General features: G+C 41.9%; 1 protein-coding gene across 1 annotated transcript in view; it reads left to right on the top strand.

The window, feature by feature from the left end:
- Positions 1-17,568, top strand: part of SART1 (spliceosome associated factor 1, recruiter of U4/U6.U5 tri-snRNP) — a 78,989-nt gene extending 61,421 nt beyond the window's left edge. Inside the window, exons 16-21 of the mRNA XM_089658035.1 lie at positions 6,312-6,399; positions 10,596-10,686; positions 11,928-12,063; positions 12,156-12,245; positions 12,502-12,623; positions 16,858-17,568. Coding sequence (XP_089514161.1) covers positions 6,312-6,399; positions 10,596-10,686; positions 11,928-12,063; positions 12,156-12,245; positions 12,502-12,623; positions 16,858-16,876 — 546 coding nt within the window. The 3' untranslated portion in view covers positions 16,877-17,568. The remainder of the gene's footprint in view (positions 1-6,311; positions 6,400-10,595; positions 10,687-11,927; positions 12,064-12,155; positions 12,246-12,501; positions 12,624-16,857) is intronic.
- Positions 17,569-20,555: the final 2,987 nt, after the last annotated feature.

Below are 20,555 nucleotides of genomic sequence, written 5' to 3'. Positions count from 1 at the left end.
GTATTTACCTGCTATGTGTTAGAAATATCTTATAAATGGACAACTTTTTGTAAAAAACAATACGTTTTCATTTTCTTCCTGCATATTCTGAAAACTTTTGGAAATAAATGACATCAAAAGACTCATTATGTCTCACAGAATATACGTTGGGGTGTTTGCTTCTCAAAATGGGGTCATTTTGTGGGTATTTCCATTGTCCTGGTGCTTCAAGGCCTTAGAAAGTGTAATATAGTCAAGATGTTAGATGTGTAATTTATGTCCCTAGAACATCTGATGGTGCTCCTTGCATGTTTGGACTCTCTTTGTGGTCAGGCTGTGGAAAAGTCTCACATTTTGGTATCATTATATTCAGGAGGAGTAGCAGAAAGTATTTTGGGGTGTAGTTGCAAGTATGTATGTGCTGTGTGTGAGAAATAACTTGTTAAAATAACAATTTTGTGGGGGGGGGGGGGGGAATAAAATAAAAACTTAATTTTCCAAAGAAGTGTGGGAAAAATTACACCTTCAAAAAACTCGCATGCCTCTTACTAAATTCTTTGGAATGTCTACTTTCCAAAAAGGGGTAATTTAGGGGGTATTTGTACTGTTCTGGCTTGTTAGGGCCTCAAGAAATAAGATGGGCCATCGGTACATCAGGTGTGATCAATTTTCAGTGATTGGTACCATAGCTTGTAGACTCTATAGCTTTCACACAGACCAAATAATATGCACTGATTTGTGTTATTTTTACCAAACAAATGTAGCAGTATAAATTTTGGACAAAATTTATGAAGAAAAATTACTTATTTGCAAAATTTTTTAAAAGAAACTTAAGAAAAACGCATTTTTTTTTTTCCTAAATTTTCGGTCTTTTTTTGTTTACAGTGCAAAAAATAAAAAACCCAGTGGTGATTAAATACCACCAAAAGAAAGCTCTGAAAAAAGGACGAAAATTTTACATGGGTACAGTGTTGCATGACTGAGTAATTGTCATTCAAAGTTTGAGAGCACTTAAAGCTGAAAATAGGCCTGGGGAGGAAGGGGGGTATAAGTGCGGGTAGGCAAGTGGTTAATTACAGCCTTCAGTCTGTTGGGATTTGTCTCTACTAACTTTGCACATTTAGACTTTGCAATATTTGCTTATTCCCTCTGCAGAGGTTCAATTACATTTTTTGGTGACCGTTTGTGGATTGCAGTCTTTAAGTCATTCCACAGATTTTCAATGAGGTTTAAGTCTGTGCTCTAACTAGGTCATGCAAGAACATTCACCTTTGGGTTATTTTCATGTTGGAAGGTAAACCTTCTTCCCATTGACAACTTTCTGGGAGAGGGCAGCAGATTTTCCTTAAGAATTTGATGGTATTTTGCCCCATCGATTTTTCCTTCTATCCTGACAAGTGCTCCAGTCCCTGCTGTAGAGAAACACCTCCATAACAAGATATTACCACTTCCATGCTTTACTGTAGGAATGGTGTTATTTGGATGGTGAGCTGTATTGGATTTCCGCCAGACATATCATTTAGTGTTGAGGTCAAATAATTACATTTTAGTCCCATCTGACCATACCACCTTTTTCCATGTGGCCTCAGAATCTACAAGGTGCGTTTTGGCAAAGCTCAGTTGTGCCTGCATGTGACCTTTCTTGAGGAGTTTTTGCAACCCTCCCATACAAGCCACATTATTGGAGAATTTGTGATATTGTTTTCACATGCACACAATGACCACTCATGTCAAATTCCTGCAACTGCTTCAGATTTGCTGTAGACCTCTTGGTAGGCTCTCTGACCAGTTTCCTTCTGGCTCTTTCATCCAGTTTGGAATGACGTCCTGATCCAGGGAGGGTCTGTGTTGTACCTAATAACTTCTTGCCACCCATAGTTGATTGATTGCTTCAGTTGCACTACCAGGGACTAATGCAGGCCATAGATGGGTCGAAAATCGTCCGATTTTTCTTTTAAAAAAACGAAAAATCGGTCGTTCAAGTGGCCGACGTTACCACCAATGGTAAACAAAATCGGCCGATTTTCATCCCGTCTACAGCCGGCAAAAAGTGTCCCTGCAGAGAGCTCTGCTATTTCTTTGACAGTTCCTTGACATTTACAGAGGTTGCAACAATGTATCTATTTGTATCCATTTAGGATACAGATGTTTTTATTCAGAATCAAATAGATACAATGTTGCAACCGCTGTAAATGTCAAGGAACTGTCAAAGAACTGTCAAAGAAATAGCGGAGCTCTCTGCAGAGACACTTTTTGCCGGACTTGAATTCCTCTTATTTTCATCCTTCTTCTTCTCCTTCTTCATCTTCTTCTTCTTCTTCTTCATCATCATCCTCTTCTTCTTCTTCTACTTCTTCATCATCCTCTTCTTCTTCTTCTTCATCATCATCCTCTTCTTCTACTTCTTCATCATCATCCTCTTCTTCTACTTCTTCATCATCATCCTCTTCTTCTTCTTCTTCATCATCATCCGCTTCTTCTTCTACTTCTTCTTCATCATCATCCTCTTCTTCTTCTACTACTTCTTCATCATCATCCTCTTCTTCTTCTACTACTTCTTCATCATCATCCTCTTCATCATCATCATCCTCTTCTTCTTCTTTTTCTTTTTTTTGTCTTCCTCTTGCAGGTCACTGCTCATGCGCAGATTTTTTATAGGTAAAAAAATCGGCCGATTAGCCCATTATTGCCGCGAAAATCGGCCGATCGGCAAAATCGGCCGATTTTTTTCCAACTTTCCCGATTAAAAAAAATGGCCAAAATACCGAAAAACGGCTGAACAAATAGCCCACTAACGATCCGAAAATCGGCCGATTTTATTTTCGGCCGAAAAATCGGCCGATTTTCGACCCATCTATGGCCTGCATTAAGTGCTCCAGGAAAGCTATTTTCATGCTGAGCTAATAAAAATTACCACAGCTGATCACAGTTGAAAATCAAATGTTTTTTTTGTGCCATTGAGAACGTGGTTAGCTACACTTGATTGAGTCATTTTAAGGAGGGGGTGATCCTTTTACCAACTCTGTGATTCTGCTGAAATTTTTAAAATTTTTTCTGATAAGTTGGTGTTATATCTTTCACTTGGATTTTATGAGTTGCACAGAGTAAATACAGCTGGATTAAACAAAAACTGTCTTTATTTCAGGCTGCAAAGCAACAAAATGTAATTATTTTAAAGAGGGTGATTCTTGTTTATACCCACTGTACTTTGCAGAAGCAGGGCCAGACTTTAATGCTTGCTTCGGGCTCTGGATCCTGTGTTAGACTCTCACCTTGGCACGTGGTGCAATGAATGTAGTTGACTGCAGCAATCTATACAGGTCCAGAACTGTGGTTCATTTTTATGACACCCAGACCCTGAAGACCCCTTCGGGGATATTCACACCATGGTAGGTGATTCCTGGGCCCTGGATGAGACCAGAGACATTGAAAAAGTAAGACATGATTTCCCTGTACCTTTACACACTGGTTCCTGGCAGTATCCTTTAAGGATTCAGTTGATAGATGTTTGGAGACTCTTGAATTCCCCTTTTAGTATGGCAAGTTCAGCCCTGAAGCCGGCTTTTGCCGCTGTCCATTTCCCAGATAATGGCAAACTGGACTGGAGAACACAACAGCGCACTTTCTCCTGATATAGATTATCCTGTTCTCACTGCAAGACTACAGATTTTGCCCTTGGCCCCACTATTCCGTGTAGATGTGCATAGGCACAGAATTTTATGGCTTTGAGCTTGGTCAACTGACCCTGCTCATAAAGGTACCTTTTGCGGATGCTCCTCTTTGGAAATGCTCGAGTAATACATTGAGGCATTTACAAAAAGGAGGGGTTCTTGCCCTACTATCTACAAAAGGGGTGCTCAACCTGTGGCCCTCGGAGCCCTCTGATGTGGCTCTCGAACTGAATGCAGGAGTTTTGGTGCACTATCAGAAAGTGCACCACCCCCGCAAGATATAATAGAAGTCTGGCAAAGTGCAGCTAAACCGCAGGAAAGACGCAGATGTGCTGCACCCAGAGGCGGACTGACAACTCATGGGGCCCCCGGGCAATAGGGGATCATGGGGCCCCTGTGTCCTTGCCCAAACTCAACAAAGCCTATGAAAAAAGTACCAGGGGCATCTCATGGGGCCCCCTACTGACCCCGTGTCCGAGTTCCAAATGGTCAGTCCGCCCCTGGATGCACCCATGGTTTGGGTAAATTGCAGTGCATCGGTGTGAAAGCAGCCTTATATGGAGCTCGGTTACATTTGCGGTTTGGGGGACAGGTGGGTTTTTTTTTTACCACATGCGACTCTCCCCACCACCACCACTGGTGAAGCGTCAGGAGACGCAATGGCAACCCTGCTTCATACTCCAGGGGCTGCAAGAGGAAAATGTTCATTATGATATTTAAAATAAGAAATTCGAAATTCTGAACCATTTAATTTGATTGTGGCCCATGACTGCTTACCAAACCACTTAAGTGGCCCTTGCTCTTCAAAAGATTGCGCACCCCTGATTTGCAATCACCTTCCTGTTGATTTGTTCTCCTCTACCTTAGTGTATAATCTGTTTGGCCCCTGCAGGGATCATCATCTACTGCCGGTTTATCCTTTCGTGGCAGACCCTTCATGGGTAAGCCCAGTTGAACCTGCTCACAAGCCATCATCACAGTGAAGGTTCGCCCCCCCACCAGGAGGTGGAAGGGCGTCTACTGACGTAAATGCATTTTTTTTTTTTTAAATCTCAGAAGAGTCATCAGGAAATCTATGAATCCTTTTTACTGACTCATTCATTAAGAGAAGTATGTATATATGTATTTTATCAAATGAATAAATCTTATATTTTTGTGTGTGTTTGAATGACGTTGATATTAAAGTAGAACTTCACTCTACTAATCAACATTGAGTATTTTTAATCCTTATGCTGCCAGAATTAGTGAATAGATAGGAAAGTGTTTTATATTTACTTATTTTAAACTGTTATTTTTACATTTCTTTAGTTACTTCCTGGTTTCTTGCCTAGGCAAATAATATCATGCATCCCAGGAGTTTTCATGTGGAGAGGAGGTGCTTTCTCAGCTAAGCACACCCTCCTGCTTGTATGCCTGAACTAAGGGCAGATGGATTCCAGGAAGTAAATGCTACATGAATCACCTGCCCGTACTAATGATGGCCATGGCCAGAAATTGTATGGGGTGTTTTTCAAACTGATTTCTCATCAAAATAAAACATGGAGATATGGATGGACAGGGGAGTTTGCTCTGAATAATAAAAATGAATAAAATAGCATTTTTTCTTCGCTGGAGGTCTGATACAGTGTAGTTCTGCTTTAAGCTCTATGTGGCTTGCACTAAAAAAAAAAAAGTCCTAGAAGTAATATCAGATAGTAATTATGGTCTCAATGATTGGTTGCCACCCATTCCTGTCATCTTGCACAATACGAGATCTGTGAGCGCTTCTTGGGCTTTTCAGAGTCTAGCAACAGTTTCCCAGATTTGCAAGGCTACAACTTCTTCTGTTCACACATTCTGCAGACCTCATTTGATCTTCAAATTTAAGGTCCTTCAGGTAGCTCATTGAGCTGCAAGCAGTCCCTGTTCAGTTATTTTTGTAGGCCTATTAGTGTATTGTGTGCTGTTGCTCACCCCTCAGTTGGACTGCTTTTGGATGTACCAACAACCTCTGAATTCCTTTTTCCCTCAATGGACAAAAAAGAAAATGGCAATTATGTATGCACTGTAAAGTCCTTTCTTGAAGCCATTTGAGAGATACGTGTCTCAGCCATCTGGCTATGATCTTGATCTTGGTACTGCTTTAAAAGAAAAAAACTTTATTTTTGTTTGTTTCCTGCTATCCAGTCCTGCTGTAGAGGTAGCAGTATAATCTGACAATCTCTGAATTCTTGTGTCCCTCAGTGGGGTGCAAGAAACCGAGAAAAGGAATTTACAGTAAGTAAAAAACACTACCTTTTTTATGCCATTTTTTTTTTTTGATTACTCGCTACAACCAAGTAGATGTGAGGTGGGAAGGGTTATAATCTAAAGGTGTTACCCTATGTGTCTAGAGTCATTTCTTTCCAGTACAACCCAGAATTGCTTATTATCAGTCTGTGTGCCTCAATAGATGCAGAAAAAGATTTTACTGTTATTTACCAGAGCGATTAAACCTTCATCAGTACCTGGTAGCTATCAAAGCTTTGCCTGTCAGAAATGGCCAGCATTCAACCATAAAGCAAGGTATTCTAGGCTGCTGCAGGCTTCCTTTTAAAGCGATAAATCTTAAACATGAGATGTGTAATCGATCTGATTACATTGTTGACCATATTCCTGTATACATTATTTCCCACTTTTTAGTTTTCTGCAGCTTCAACAACTATTTTGGATGAAGAGCCGATTGTAAACAGAGGTCTGGCTGCTGCTTTACATCTTTGTCAGAACAAAGGTAAAAATGTGTTCTTGTAGAGTGTGTGTGTGTGTGTGTGTGTGTGTGTTCACTCATCATCTTGCTAGTACCAGGTCGGACCCCCTTTTGCCTTAAGAACCATCTTAATTCTTTGTGGCATAGATTTAACAAGGTAAGGTGTTGGAAATGTTCCTCAGAGATTTTGGTCCATATTGACATTATAGCATCACGCAGTTGCTGCAGCTTCGTCGGCTGCAGCTTCATGATGAGAATCTCCCGTTCCACCACATCCCAAACGTGTGCTATTGGATTGAGATCTGATGATTGTTTAGGCCATTGGAGTACAGTGAACTCATTGTCATGTGCAAGAAACCAGTTGGAGATGATTTGTGCTTTGTGACATGGTGCATTATTCTGCTGGAAGTAGCCATCAGAAGATTGGTACACTGTAGTCATAAAGGGATGGACATAGTCAGCAACAAAACTCGGGTAGGCTGTGGAGTTTAAACGATGCTCAATTGGTACTAAGGGGCCCAAAGTGTGCCAAGAAAATATCCTGTCACACCATTACACCTCCACCACCAGCCTGAACTGTTGATGCAATGTATGATCGATCCATGCTTTCGTGTTTACACCAAATTCTGAATTTCACAGCTGAAATTGACTCATCAGACCTAACAACGTTTTTTTTGTGCCTGAATTGTAGTCTCCTTTTCCTGTTCTTAGCTGAAAGGAGTGGCACCCTGTGTGGGTTTCTGCTGCTGTAGCCCATCTGCTTCAAGTTTCTATGTGTTGTGTGTTCAGAGATGGTATTCTGCATACCTTGGGTGTAACAAGTGGTTATTTGAGTTATTCTTGCTTTTCTATCCTTTCAAATGTCTGCCCACTTGGGCCACACAACTGCCACTCAATGGATATTTTCTCTTTTTCGGACCATTCTCTGTAAACCCTAGAGATAGTTGTGCATGAACATGCCAGTAGATCAGCAGTTTTTGGAATACTCAGACCAGCTCGTCTGGTAATCAACAACCATGCCTCGTTCAAACTTTCACGTTCGTATGTGTGTATATAACATATATAAATATATACACACGAGGAGTGGAAACTACATTTATTTTTAGACATACTCCCCTGCTACATGTATACACTTATCCCAGCATTTAATGCCTGGAAAGCTTTGGCATGGAAAGATTTGTCAGTATGCCTGAACCATCCTAGAACAGCTTGCTTCACTTCGTCAACAGTGCTGAAATGCTGACCTCCGAGGAACTCTTTTAAGGGTCTAAACAGATGGAAATCACTCAGAGAGAGGTCCGGGCTGCAAGGGGATGTGGCAATACCTCCCAGCCGAGTTGCTGAAATGTGAACGTCGTGCAGTTAGCAGTGTGAGTTTGTGCGTTGACCTGAGGAAACAGGATGCCCTTAGTGATCAAACCAGGCTGTTTTTTCTGCATGGACATCACTCAAAACACGACAGCAATATTCACGGTTGATCGTGGCACCACGGGATAGCAAATTCTGGGAACCACCACAGCTGGAATTGTCACTGGCCAATGTATGGCCATCTTTGAAACGTTTACACCATTTAAATGTCTTACTGCAGCTGAGGGTCTCATGACCGTAATGTGCTTGAAGTCTTCTGTAGATAACCGCGGGTTTTATGCCTTCGTTCACAAGAAACTTCATCCCCACATGCTGTTCCATGCACACACAAACACCAATGTCTGCCATCTTGAAAACGGTCTCTGGACTGGCCAGCGACATGTGCGCTGCCTATCAGTAATAAGGCACACTTTCCATTTAGTACTGTGTGTAGTACCGCCACACTAACATCTCTTTTTATACCTGTAAAATTAAAAGTCCTGGTTTGACTTGAATGCCCAGTGTGTATGTACACTATATTGGCAAAAGTATTGGGACACCCCTCCAAATCATTGGATTCAGGTGTTCCAATCACCTCCATGGCCGCAGGTGTATACAATCCAGCACCTAGGCATGCAGACTCCTTCTACAAACATTTGTGAAAGAATAGGTCGCTCTCAGGGTCTTAATGAATTCAAGAATGGTACTGTGATAGGTTGCCACCTGTGCAATGAGTCCCTCTGTGAAATTTCCTTGCTACTAAATATTCCACGTTCAGCTGTTATTGGTATTATAACAAAGTGGAAGCAATGAGGAACAATAGCAACTCAGCCATGAAGTGGTAGGTAAGACCTCCAAACTTCCTGTGGCCTTCAGATTAGCACAACAGTACATAGAGAGCTTCATGGAATGGGTTTCCATGGTCGAGTAGCTGCATCCAAGCGTTACATCACCAAGGGCAATGCAAAGTGTCGGATGCTGTGTTGTAAAGTACGCCACCACTGCAGTGACGAATCACGCTTCTCTGTCTGGCAATCCAATGGACGTGTCTGGGTTACCAGCAGAACGTTACTTGCCTGACTGCATTATGCCAAGTGTAAAGTTGGATGGAGGGGGAATATGGTGTGGGGTTATTTTTCAGGGGTTGGGCTTGGCCCCTTAGTTCCAGTGAAGGGAAGGCGTCAGCTTTGTTGGAGCAGTTTGGGGATGGCCCCTTCTTGTTCCAACATGACTGCATACCAGTGCACAAGGCAAGGTCCATAAAGACATGTATGGGCGAGTTTATGGTGAAGGAACTTGACTGGCCTGCACAGAATCCTGACCTCAACCCGATAGAACACTTTTGGGATGAATTAGAGCGGAGACTGTGAGCCCGGCCTTCTCGTCTGATATCCGTGTCTGACCTTACAAATATGCTTCTGGAAGAATGGTCAAACATTTCCATAGACACACTCCTAAATCTTGTGGACAGCCTTCCCTGAAGAGTTGAAGCGGTTATAGCTGCAAAGGGTGGGCCAACTCTATATTGAACCCTACGGACTAAAACTGGGATGCCATTAAAGCTCATGTGCGTCCCAATACTTTTGGCAATATAGTGTTTGTGGTAAATATTGAGTTGGCCCACTCTTTGCAGCTATAACCGCTTCAACTCTTCTAGGAAGGCGTCCAGAAGGTTTAGGAGTGTGTCTATGGGAGTGTTTTACCATTCTTCCAGAAGTGCATTTGTGAGGTCAGGCTCTGATGCCTGGCTCACAGTCTCCACTCTAATTCATCCCAAAGGTATCCTATCAGGTTAAGGTCAGGACTCTCTGCAGGCCAGTCAAGTTCCTTCACCCCAAACTCGCTCATCCATGTCTTTACCGACCTTACTTTCTGCACTGGTTCCCACAAGTTGGGAGCATGAAATTGTCCAAAATATCTTGGTATGCTGACGCATTATGAGTTCCCTGCACTGGAAATAAGAGGCCCAGCCAAACCCCTGAAAAACAACCCCACACTATAATCCCCCCTCCACCAAACTTTGCACTTGGCACAATGCAGTCAGGCAAGTACCATTCTCTTGGCAAACGTCAAACCCAGACACGTCCGTCGGATTGCCAGACAGGGAAGCGCGATTTGTTAGTCCAGAGAACACCTCTCCATTGCTCTAGAGTCCAGTAGCGGCGTGCTTTACACTACTGCATCCAACGCTTTGCATTGCACTTGGTGATGTAAGGATGAGATGCAGCTGCTCTGCCATGGAAACCCATTCCATGAAGCTCACTAAGCACTGTTGTGTTAATCTGAAGGCCACATGAAGTTTGGAGGTCTTTAGCTATTGACTCTGCAGACAGTTGGCGACTTCTGCGCACTGTGCTCTTCAGCATGCGCTGACCCCGCTCTGTCATTTTGCGAGACCTACCACTTTGTGGCTGAGTTGCTGCTGTTCCCAGTTGCTTCCACTTTTTAGAATACCACTAACCGTTGACTGAAATTATTATTCAGGATTTATGTAGTGCCAACAGTTTGCTCAGCACTTTACAATATAAATATTTAGTAGCAAGGAAATCTCATGGATGGACTTCTTGCACAGGTGGCAACCTATCATGTTACCATGCTTGAATTCACTGAGCTTCTGAGAGCGACCCATTCTTTCACAAATGTTTGTAGAAGCAGTCTGCATGCCTAGGTGCTTGATTTTATACACCTACCTGTGGCCATGTTGGTGATTGGGCCACCTGAATCCAATGATTTGAAGGGGTGTCCCAATACTTTTGGCAATATAATGTGTATGTGTATATGAAATAAAAAATAAAAAAATTATATATATTATTATTTATTTGGTAATACGCAAGTGCACTGTATTTACAAACCATTTTGGTGTTTTCTCACAGGTCTGCTGGAGACAACGGTACACAAAGTGGCACGTGTCAAAGCTCCCAATAAATCCCTTCCATCAGCTGTATATTGTATAGAAGACAAAATGTATGTAATATTGTGACCTAAAGGTCTCCTGTGCTTAACAAATAGTGACACATTCAGTATAGTTAGAAAATAGAGGCTTCATTTAAATAAAGTTGAACATAAGCTTTCTGTAAATGCTAGTAGAATTCAGTGCATTGTAAGAAAAAGAATTCACAACAAAATAATTTTTATTTCGTTTTCAAGTTTTTATATTCCTAAAGTGTAACTAAATTAATACATATTTTGTCCTGATTGTCCACATACACTTTCTAGTCCTTCTTTACAGGTATACTTAATCAAATAAAAAATCTGACCTCAAACCAGGTTGTAGCATTTTCCCAACTTATGCTCAGCCAGGGCTTGGCATAATTTTCTGAAACATTAAGCCAGCAGGTTATGCATGGGATACTTGACTCCAGAGAATATGATATGAAAACCCATAAAGGTTACCAAATTGGTGGTGGTGGAAGGGGGGGGGGTTGTTTTTGCCATTATATTCTGCAAAGAGCTGTGCAAGCCAAATCGGCCAGCTCCAAATTTCAGGGGGATTTTCTAATGTCCTTTTCTCACCAAAGTCCAAGGAACGCTACAACTTGGTTTGAGATCTGAGTCGTTTAGGTGTTTGGGAGGGTTGAAGGACTCAAAATATTCTTTCTGTTCCACTTTATGCCCTTAAGGCTTATTTAAGGGCCTTTGATATAGGAGCCAAGCTCTACTGCCCCCCTGAAAAGTCATCTGCAGTGGATCATTTCAGAGGTAGAGTTTAGAGCCAGTTTACAGGGATCAGGAGGTGATACTGGCACCTCTTGCACACCTGTTTTTGATCTTCGGGGGATATTTTTTTCTGTCCCATTGGGAATTTTACATTGAACTACCATGCTGCAACCACCATAGCAATATCTGGCATGCAGCTGCAGCATGGTCATATTGACGTCAATGGGCAACTCCACCCAAAACCATCTTGGTTGAAGTTGCACTTTTAATAGCTTTTAAAAAATGACTAATAGTTTGTGTAATACAGTATAAATGGATTAAGTAAATGTACAGCTTCCCTTTGTTTCAGTGGGTGAAAAATGAGATTGCTGTGTATCAGTGTGTGTATTGGTCAACTTTTACTGTTTTGGCAGGGAATTACTTTTCCTGCTGGGGGGCTAACATAGGAAGAAACATCAAGCATATAGAACATAAATTAATAATGAGCATGACTGTTGAATGTTAGATATTTTTAAAATCATTTTAACAAACATTCACTTGTTAAATAGGGCAATAGATGACAAGTATAGCAGGAGGGAAGAGTACAGAGGGTTTACACAAGAATTCAAGGAAAAGGAAGGCTACAGGCCAGATGTGAAGATTGAGTACGTGGATGAGACTGGAAGAAAGCTTTGTCCAAAGGAGGTAAGCTTCACCCCACCTTTTTTTCCTTGTTGCCTTCAAATGGACAACTTTTACAGTTTTTGGTTTTTTTTTTTTCTCTTTTTTTGGCACAGGCTTTTAGACAGCTGTCTCATCGGTTCCATGGCAAAGGCTCAGGAAAAATGAAGACAGAGAAACGCATGAAAAAATTGGATGAGGAAGCAGTAAGTCTTGATGCAGTAATAAAGAAATGTTAAAGTGTAATCTTTTCTAAGCCCAGATATTTGATGCTTTAATATGGAAGAACTATGAATAGGTTGGATATAGAAATCTCATTTGTAGTCTGTTTTTTGCAATCCAGGTTTGCTTATACCAGTGACCCACAAAGCTTCCACTAAATTAACTAAGAAATATATGTAAGTGCAGATGTTGACATGTTTGTGCAGAATCTAAATGGGAGGTTTCACTTTTTCTTACCAGCTTTTAAAGAAAATGAGTTCCAGTGATACCCCACTTGGTACAGTGGCACTCCTGCAGGAAAAGCAGAAGGCTCAGAAGACCCCTTATATTGTCCTTAGTGGGAGTGGGAAGAGTATGACAGCGTGAGTAACAAAATTGACTAAATGTTGGCATAGCCTTGTTTATACCCAGCACACTAGTTGGTCGTATAAAAACTCTGATCTGTGACAGAATATCTAGTACATGTATGTGTACAGTGTTTGAATTACCTGTGAAATGTAGTTCCTGTTCACAGTGGCCCTCTTCCAGAAATACAAGTACTCCTTTTTCTTGCACAACTGCTACATAAGCACATTTAAGTACTGTTCAGGTTACATCATTTTTGTTTGTTTTTTTTAATCATTTACATTTTGAAAGAGTTAGTCCTTCCACTATGGATATTTTAGTTTTTGGTGAGTGCTGAAGATTTAAAGAAGACCAAGAGTCCGATATTTTTACATTAGGTATATGTTTGTCAATGTAAAGTGTAACACTTTTTTAGGTGATTACCATTCAGAGATTACAGTATTCCCCTTAGCACTGTCTTCACCTCTCTTTAATCAGAAATTATCTAGACTTGGTTTTTACTTTCTGTGTTCTGGACTGGGGTTATTTATAAAAGAGACAATAATGTACAGTATCTTACAGAAGTGAGTACACCCCTCACATTTTTGTAAATATTTTATTCTATCTTTTCATGTGACAACACTGAAGAAATGACACTTCGCTACAATGTAAAGTAGTAAGTGTACAGCTTGTATAACAGTGTAAATTTGCTGTCCCCTCAAAATAACTCAACACACAGCTATTAATGTCTAAACCGCTGGCAACAAACGTGAGTACACCCCTAAGTGAACATGTCCAAATTGGGTCCAAAGTGTGAATATTTTGTGTGGCCATCATTATTTTTCAGCACTGCCTTAACCCTCTTGGGCATGGAGTTCACCAAAGCTTCATAGGTTGCCATTGGAGTCCTCTTCCACTCCTCCATGACGACATCACAGAGCTGGTGGATGTTAGAGACCTTGCACTCCTCCACATTCCATTTGAGGAAGCCCCACAGATGCTCAATAGGGTTTAGGTTTGGAGACATGCTTGGCCAGTCCATCACCTTTACCCTCAGCTTCTTTAGCAAGGCAGTGGTCGTCTTGGAGGTGTGTTTGGGGTCGTTATCATGTTGGAATGCTGCCCTGCGTCCCAGTCTCCGAAGGGAGGGGATCATGCTCTGCTTCAGTATGTCACAGTACATGTTGGCATTCATGGTTCCCTCAATGAACTGTAGCTCCCCAGTGCCAGCAGCACTCATGCAGCCCCAGACCATGACACTCCCACCACCACCATGCTTGACTGTAGGCAAGACACACTTGTCTTTGTACTCCTCACCTGGTTGCTGCCACACACGCTTGACACCATCTGAACCAAATACATTTATCTTGGTCTCATCAGACCACAGGATATGGTTCCAATAATCCATCTCTTTAGTCTGCAGTCTTTAGCAAACTGTTTGCAGGCTTTCTTGTGCATCATCTTTAGAAGAGGCCTCAATGATCATGAGAACAGTGAGGAATCATCCCAGAACTACACTTGACGATCTTGTCAATGATCTCCAGGCAGCTGGGACCACAGTCACCAAGAAAACAATTGATAACACACTATGCCGACAAGGATTGAAATCCTGCAGTGCCCTCAAGGTGCCTCTACTCAAGAAAGCAGATGTCCAGGCCCGTCTCAAGTTTGCTTGCCACTGAACATCTGAATTATACAGAGGAGGACTGGTTGAAAGTGTTGTGGTCAGATGAGACCAAAATTGAGCTTTTTGGCATCAACTCAACTTGCGGCGTTTGAAGGAGGAGGAATGTTGCATATGACCCCAAGAACACCATCCCAACTGTTAAACATGGTGGTTTAAACATTCTGCTTTGGGGGTGTTTTTCTGCTAAGGGGACAGGACAACTGCACCGCATCAAAGGGATGAAGGACTGGACAATGTACTGTCAAATCTTGGGTGAGAACCTTCTTCCCTCAGCCAGGGCGTTGAAAATGGATTGTGGATGGGTGTTCCAGCATGGCAATGACCCAAAACACACGGCCAAGGCAACAAAGGAGCGGCTCAAGAAGAAGCACATTATGGTCGTGGAGTGGCCTAGCCAGTCTCCAGACCTTGATCCGATTGAAAATCTGTGGAGGGAGCTGAAAGTTCGAGTTGCTAAACATCAGCCACCAAACCTTAATGACATGGAGAGGATCTGCCAAGAGGCTTGGGCCAACATCTCTCCTGAGATATGTGAAAACCTGGTGGCCAACTACAGGAAACATCTGACCACTGTGATTGCCAACAAGGGATTTGCCACCAAGTACTAAGTCATGTTTTGTGAAGGGGATCAAATACTAATTTCCCTTATGAACATGCAAATCCATGCATAATTTGTTAGACATGCATTTCTTTTGAATTTTGTGTTGCTATTCTGTCTCTCAGTGTTACAATACACCTGGCATTCGTTTTTTAGACTGATCATTTCTTTGTGAGTGGGCAAACATTCAAAATCAGCAGGGGATCAAATACTTGTTTCCTTCACTGTATGTAGAGCAACAATTCTTTTTTTCAGATCCTCAGAGAGTTCTTTGCCATGAGGTGCCATGTTGAACTTCCAGTGACCAGTATAAAAGTGAGAGCGATAACACCAAATGTAACACATCTGCTCCCCATTCACACCTGAGACCTTGTAACACTAACGAGTTACATGACACCGGGGAGGCAAAATGGGTAATTTGGCCCTATGTGGACATTTTCACTTAGGGGTGTACTCACTTTTGTTGCCAACGGTTTAAACATTAATGGCTGTGTGTTGAGTTATTTTGAGGGGACAGCAAATTTATACTGCTATCCAAGCTGTACACTCACTACTTTACATTGTAGCAAAGTGTCATTTCTTCAGTGTTGTCACAAGAAAAGATAGAATAAAATATTTACAAAAATGTGAGGGGTGTACTCACTTCTGTGAGATACTGTATAGGTTTCTACATATGTTAGCTGAAATGGATCATATCACCCATCTACTGCCTCACTTATTGAAGTGCCAGACAGTTAGGGCGAATTAACACTTCAACACACAAGCGCCTACCACTTTCAATATGCTTTTTTGATGTTTTTGATGCTTCACTGATGCTTTTTTGAAGCTTTAATGAAGCTTGGCAAATGCCATGTGTGTGTTGATTTTCTATTTGTTTTAAAGGGGCCCAATAGAACCCCAGCTCGTTAGTATCCCCAGTCAGCAGACACCCAGCTTTTTAGTACCCCTGTTCAGCAGATCCCCAGCTTATTAGCACTCTTGTTCAGCAGATCACCTGCTCAATAGTACTTCCAGCTCTGCTGATGACCCACTAAGCAGTAGCCCCTTTCTCTGCTGATCCCTGTTAAATCGTAATCTCCAGCTACGCTGATTCCTCTCTCAGTAGTAACCCCTAGCTCTGGTTTCCTGTTCCTCTTCTTTCTCTCTGGTCCCTTGAAGAGAACACAGATCTCTTCCCTGTCAGCACGAACAGGCTGCTTTGTATTGCTCTGCACAGCAGAGCAAAACAAAGCATCTTGTCTCCCTAGTAAATCACACACCCTTACCCAGAAAAACAAATACGTGATTTTGTGCATCCCTGCCGCCCTGTAACAGTACATCTGCAATAGGGCGGTCGGGAAGCAGTTAATGAATTATTAGAAGGAAAAAAAAAAGTCAGCATGCGCCATTTTACCGCAATTTTTGGTTTGTATTTTATTGTTAATTAATCAAATTTATAGTTGAAGTTCATCTTGGTGAACTTTACAATGTCACATAGTTGCAAAATAATGACACAAGTTTTTTTTTAATCCCCCAGTATGTGTTAAATGGTCTCATAAAGATCTTGTAACTCTTTGAACCAGTTGATTTATATGCTTTTATGGAGGAGGGGAGGCTGGACTGGATGGCAATGCAAGGTGTATGTTGATGAGAGAGAACAGGACAGCTGAGAGATTAGCTCATCAATATGCTGTTTCTCCTTTTACTGTCCATTCACAGGGTGGGGAGGAGACCTGTCGGTGAAAGTGAAACTGCAGCAGATAAATATTAGGTCCCCCTTCCAGCCAGGCAGGACTGTGCTGTGTTTTGTAGCTGTGTATAGCTCAGAACTAGGTGGAAAGATATACAAATCCATATGCAGATAGAACAACTCCTATATGTGTATTTTATGTGTGCATTTAGCTTTTTGCCTGTAGTTTAGCGTTCAGCATTGAAATTCATTACTGAAATATCTGATTAAATGGAAACATCTTTGTGGTAATTTTATTTTCCTTTCTTGTTATTTTAGGAACACACTTATAAAATAAGTGTTGATGATGTGTCCCAAATTTACAGAAGGAACTGGCAGGACTTGCACACAGGACCATTCATTTTCTGCGCGCAATAAACATATTTTTGTCACTTTCTATTCATCTACAAGCCTTCACATAATTTGTGTAGACAGAAGATTGCCAAAATCTGAAAGTGGATGGCATGAAGAGACGCTTGGGTTTCACCCCCTTTTGAATTGGTCTTTCTGACCTTCATCAGCCCACTATCCTTGTGCCCATCAATTTGTATCCGATGGGTGACTCTGGTCAGCAGGTTACTATTTATACAAGTTTCTTTAAACTGAAAAAATTAAAACGAGATAACTTTTTATGTGACTCAACTTTCCAATATATCGCAGAATGTAATCTAGGAGGATGTCTGTATAATTGTTCTTTTTACGCTACACCTGGAAATGTTATACCCTATGCGATATTTGCAAACTGTATAAAAAGGTCTTGTTAAATAAAGTTATTTTTTAAGAAAATGACCAATTAGGGCTGGAATGCACTGTTTTGCACCATCTGTTACTGCAACAATGAAATTAATGGTTTTATTTTGTACATTTTTTTTAAGTATTTGAGCAGATACAAGCAGGCATGCTGGAATCCAGAAATGCTCTAAGTTCTCTACCTGATTACAAACACTGGTTATCTATTGGATCGATAATAAAATTATACATACTCTATAAGTCTTTAGATTTTTTTTTAAACCATTTAAATGCTTCAGAAGTGGTATGTCAGGCATGATGTGTGAATCTTTTTTTCCTCGTTTGTTTGTGTGTTACGATCTTGATTGCTCACACAGATACTGTTGGCCAGAAACTCTCCTGATCCAGTAATTAGCTTCCTATACAGATTCACACAGGAAAACTCTATTTTGAGTCCATTCAAGGTTCCTTTTTTTCTAAACCTTTTATTTCAGAAGATTAAATGTTTTACAAAGACAAGTGTGTGCAATATGGTGGTGATGGCATCCTTATTGATAAAGGTCACAGCAAACAAAAGAATGAATAAATCTGGCACCTGCTGTAGCTCTTGCGATACTTTATTTACTTGAGGGAATACAACATTACATCCTCCAGGCTCACATGTATTGACCCTCAGTGGAATAATTTGCTATAATTAAGACCCACTAAGGGTCGATACATGTCAGCTTGGAGGGCCGTATGTTGTATTCCCTCTAGTAAATAAAGTATTGCAAGAGCTACAGCAGGTGGCAGCTATATTTAATTAATTTATATGTGCTGGAACTGACAGTAGCTTTCCGTTGCACTGCACGTGCAGACTTGGATACCTGGCACAAGTGCACAGCAGTTTATATACTTGGCACAGCAAAAAGGAGCATTTAAGGCAAGTTAAATAGTAAACCAGTCCTGAGATGAGATCCAAATTGGACGATAAGATAAAGTGGTATCAAATATATATATTTAAAAAAATAACATCAAAATCTGCAGAATGGATAGAGGAAAGGATAGTATGTATCTCTGTAGGAATTAGAGATTTGTTAATGAAGAGTATAAGGTTCTTATTTTAACCTCTTGCCGACCGCGCATAGCCGAATGACGGCTTCACCGCGGCCGGCCAGTTCTGAGTGGACATCATATGACGTCCTCCCAGAACGCGCTCTCCTGGGCGCGCACCCGGCGATCTCCGTGATCGCTGTGTCCTACGGACACAGCTGATCACGTGATGTGGTGAAAGGCCGATCCCACCGGCCTTTTACCACGTGATCAGCGGTGTCCAATGACACGCTTATCACAGGGAAATGCAAGTGCCGGTTCTCGGCTGCACTTTCCTCACGCTGTCAGATCGTCAGGAAAGTACTGCCGAGAACCGGCAGTTGTCAGAGCGGGGATCGGCACCGATCATCAGGGCACTGATGATCAGTGCCCTGATGATCGGTGCCCAGCAGTGACACCCGCAAGTTCCGCCCAGCAGTGCGCCCACTAGCCCCGCCCACCCGTTCCCAGCAGTGCCCCCACCTGTGCCCAGCAGTGCACCCACCTGTGCCACTCTGCAGTGCCACCTACCTGTGCCCAGAAGTGCCACCTACATGTGCCCAGCAGTGCCACCCACCTGTGCCCACCCACCAGTGCTGCCAGTCAGTGCCCAGGGGTTGTGCCAGTCAGTGCCGCCAGTCAGTGCCCAGAAGTGATGCCAGTCAGTGCCGTCTATCAGTACCCATCATCAGTGTCACCTATCAGTGCCGCCTATCAGTGCTGCATATCAGTGCCGCCTATCCGTGACCCCTAATTAGTGCTGTCTATCAGTGCCGCCTATCCGTGCCACCTCAGTACTGCCTATCAGTGCCCTTTAGTGCTGCCTATCAGTGCCCATCAGTGCCGCCTCATCAACGCAAATCAGTGAAGGAGAAAAAATACCTGTTTGAAAAATTTTATAAAAGAAACAAACTTTTTTTTTTTTTCAAATTTTTTGCACTTTTTTTAATTTATAGCGCAAAAAGTAAAGCGCCCAGTGGCGATTAAATACCACCAAAAGAAAGCTCTATTTGTGAGAAAAAAATGATCAAAATTTCATATGGGTACAATGTTGCATGACCGCGCAATTGTCAATCAAAATGCGGCAGCACTGAAAGCTGAAAATTGGCCTGGTAAGGAAGGAGGTATAAGTGCCTGGTAGGCAAGTGGTTAACTGAAGCCCTGATGAAGGGGGAGTTTTATCTGATCCCATACAGTACAGGACCCAAGGCCTGTACTGTATGAGATCAAATAAAATTCCTTGTATTGCAGACCATGGGTTGTACACAGGCTACCTTCAAGTGATTGCATACTGGAAACTTGCTAAGACCGCCCCTAGTGTGCACTCTTATAACCCTGTCCACTCCATAGGACGCCAGGTTTTCTGCAGTGTCCTTAGGCGATGGACCTGTTCTCTGGAGAAGTATTTTTTTTTCTTAAACCATTTAATTATTTTCTTCTTGCACTTCTATCATGATTTGACTGCTTACTGCTTTGGGTTATCTAGCAGCTTTTAAGATCTGTACACTTCAGTGCAGCGTACACAGACGTCACTGTGTGGGACCAGCCTGTAATGTTTGCTTTCGAGCACTGGATCCTGTGTTAGGTGCTCACCTTGAACAAAGTGCACCGTGTGTAGTAAACTGCAGGGTGCTATATAGTCCCAGGGCTGTGGTCCATTTGTATGTTATACCCACCATGATGGGATGAAGCCTGGACCCTTAGTAGGCTCCTGATTCCTGTAATTTAACCATTTGAAGACCAGCATGTTAGACCCTCTTCCTGTCCAGGAGCACCTTTACGCTTTCAAGGAACATAAATTTTGTATCAGATTTCAGACTTCCAGTCACACATCTTGAGCTTCTGAAGTGCAAGGAAAGGAGAAACATCCACAAAATGACCTCATTTTGCAAATTAGACCCTTCAATGCATTTAATTAGAGGGACAATGCGTTTTTTGAACCTCACTGTTTTTGCAATAACTATGTGGAAAATGAAGAAAGAAAATTAAATAGTATTGTTATTACACACAGCATGGTCATCCTTGGAATTACACCCCAAAGCACATGTATGTACACATGAGTATGGCGTATCACATATATGAGAATTTTTTGTAGCCTAGCCGCATAATAGGGCCCAAAATCCAAAGAACAACTTCAAACTTTCAAAGAGCATAAATTAGGCACCTAATTTCCTGCC

This window comes from Staurois parvus, unplaced genomic scaffold, assembly GCF_062004578.1.
Source record: "Staurois parvus isolate SC_StPar_1 unplaced genomic scaffold, SC_StPar_1.0 ptg001051l, whole genome shotgun sequence".
Lineage (NCBI taxonomy): Eukaryota > Metazoa > Chordata > Amphibia > Anura > Ranidae > Staurois > Staurois parvus.
This window is presented reverse-complemented; position numbering and strand designations above follow the sequence as displayed.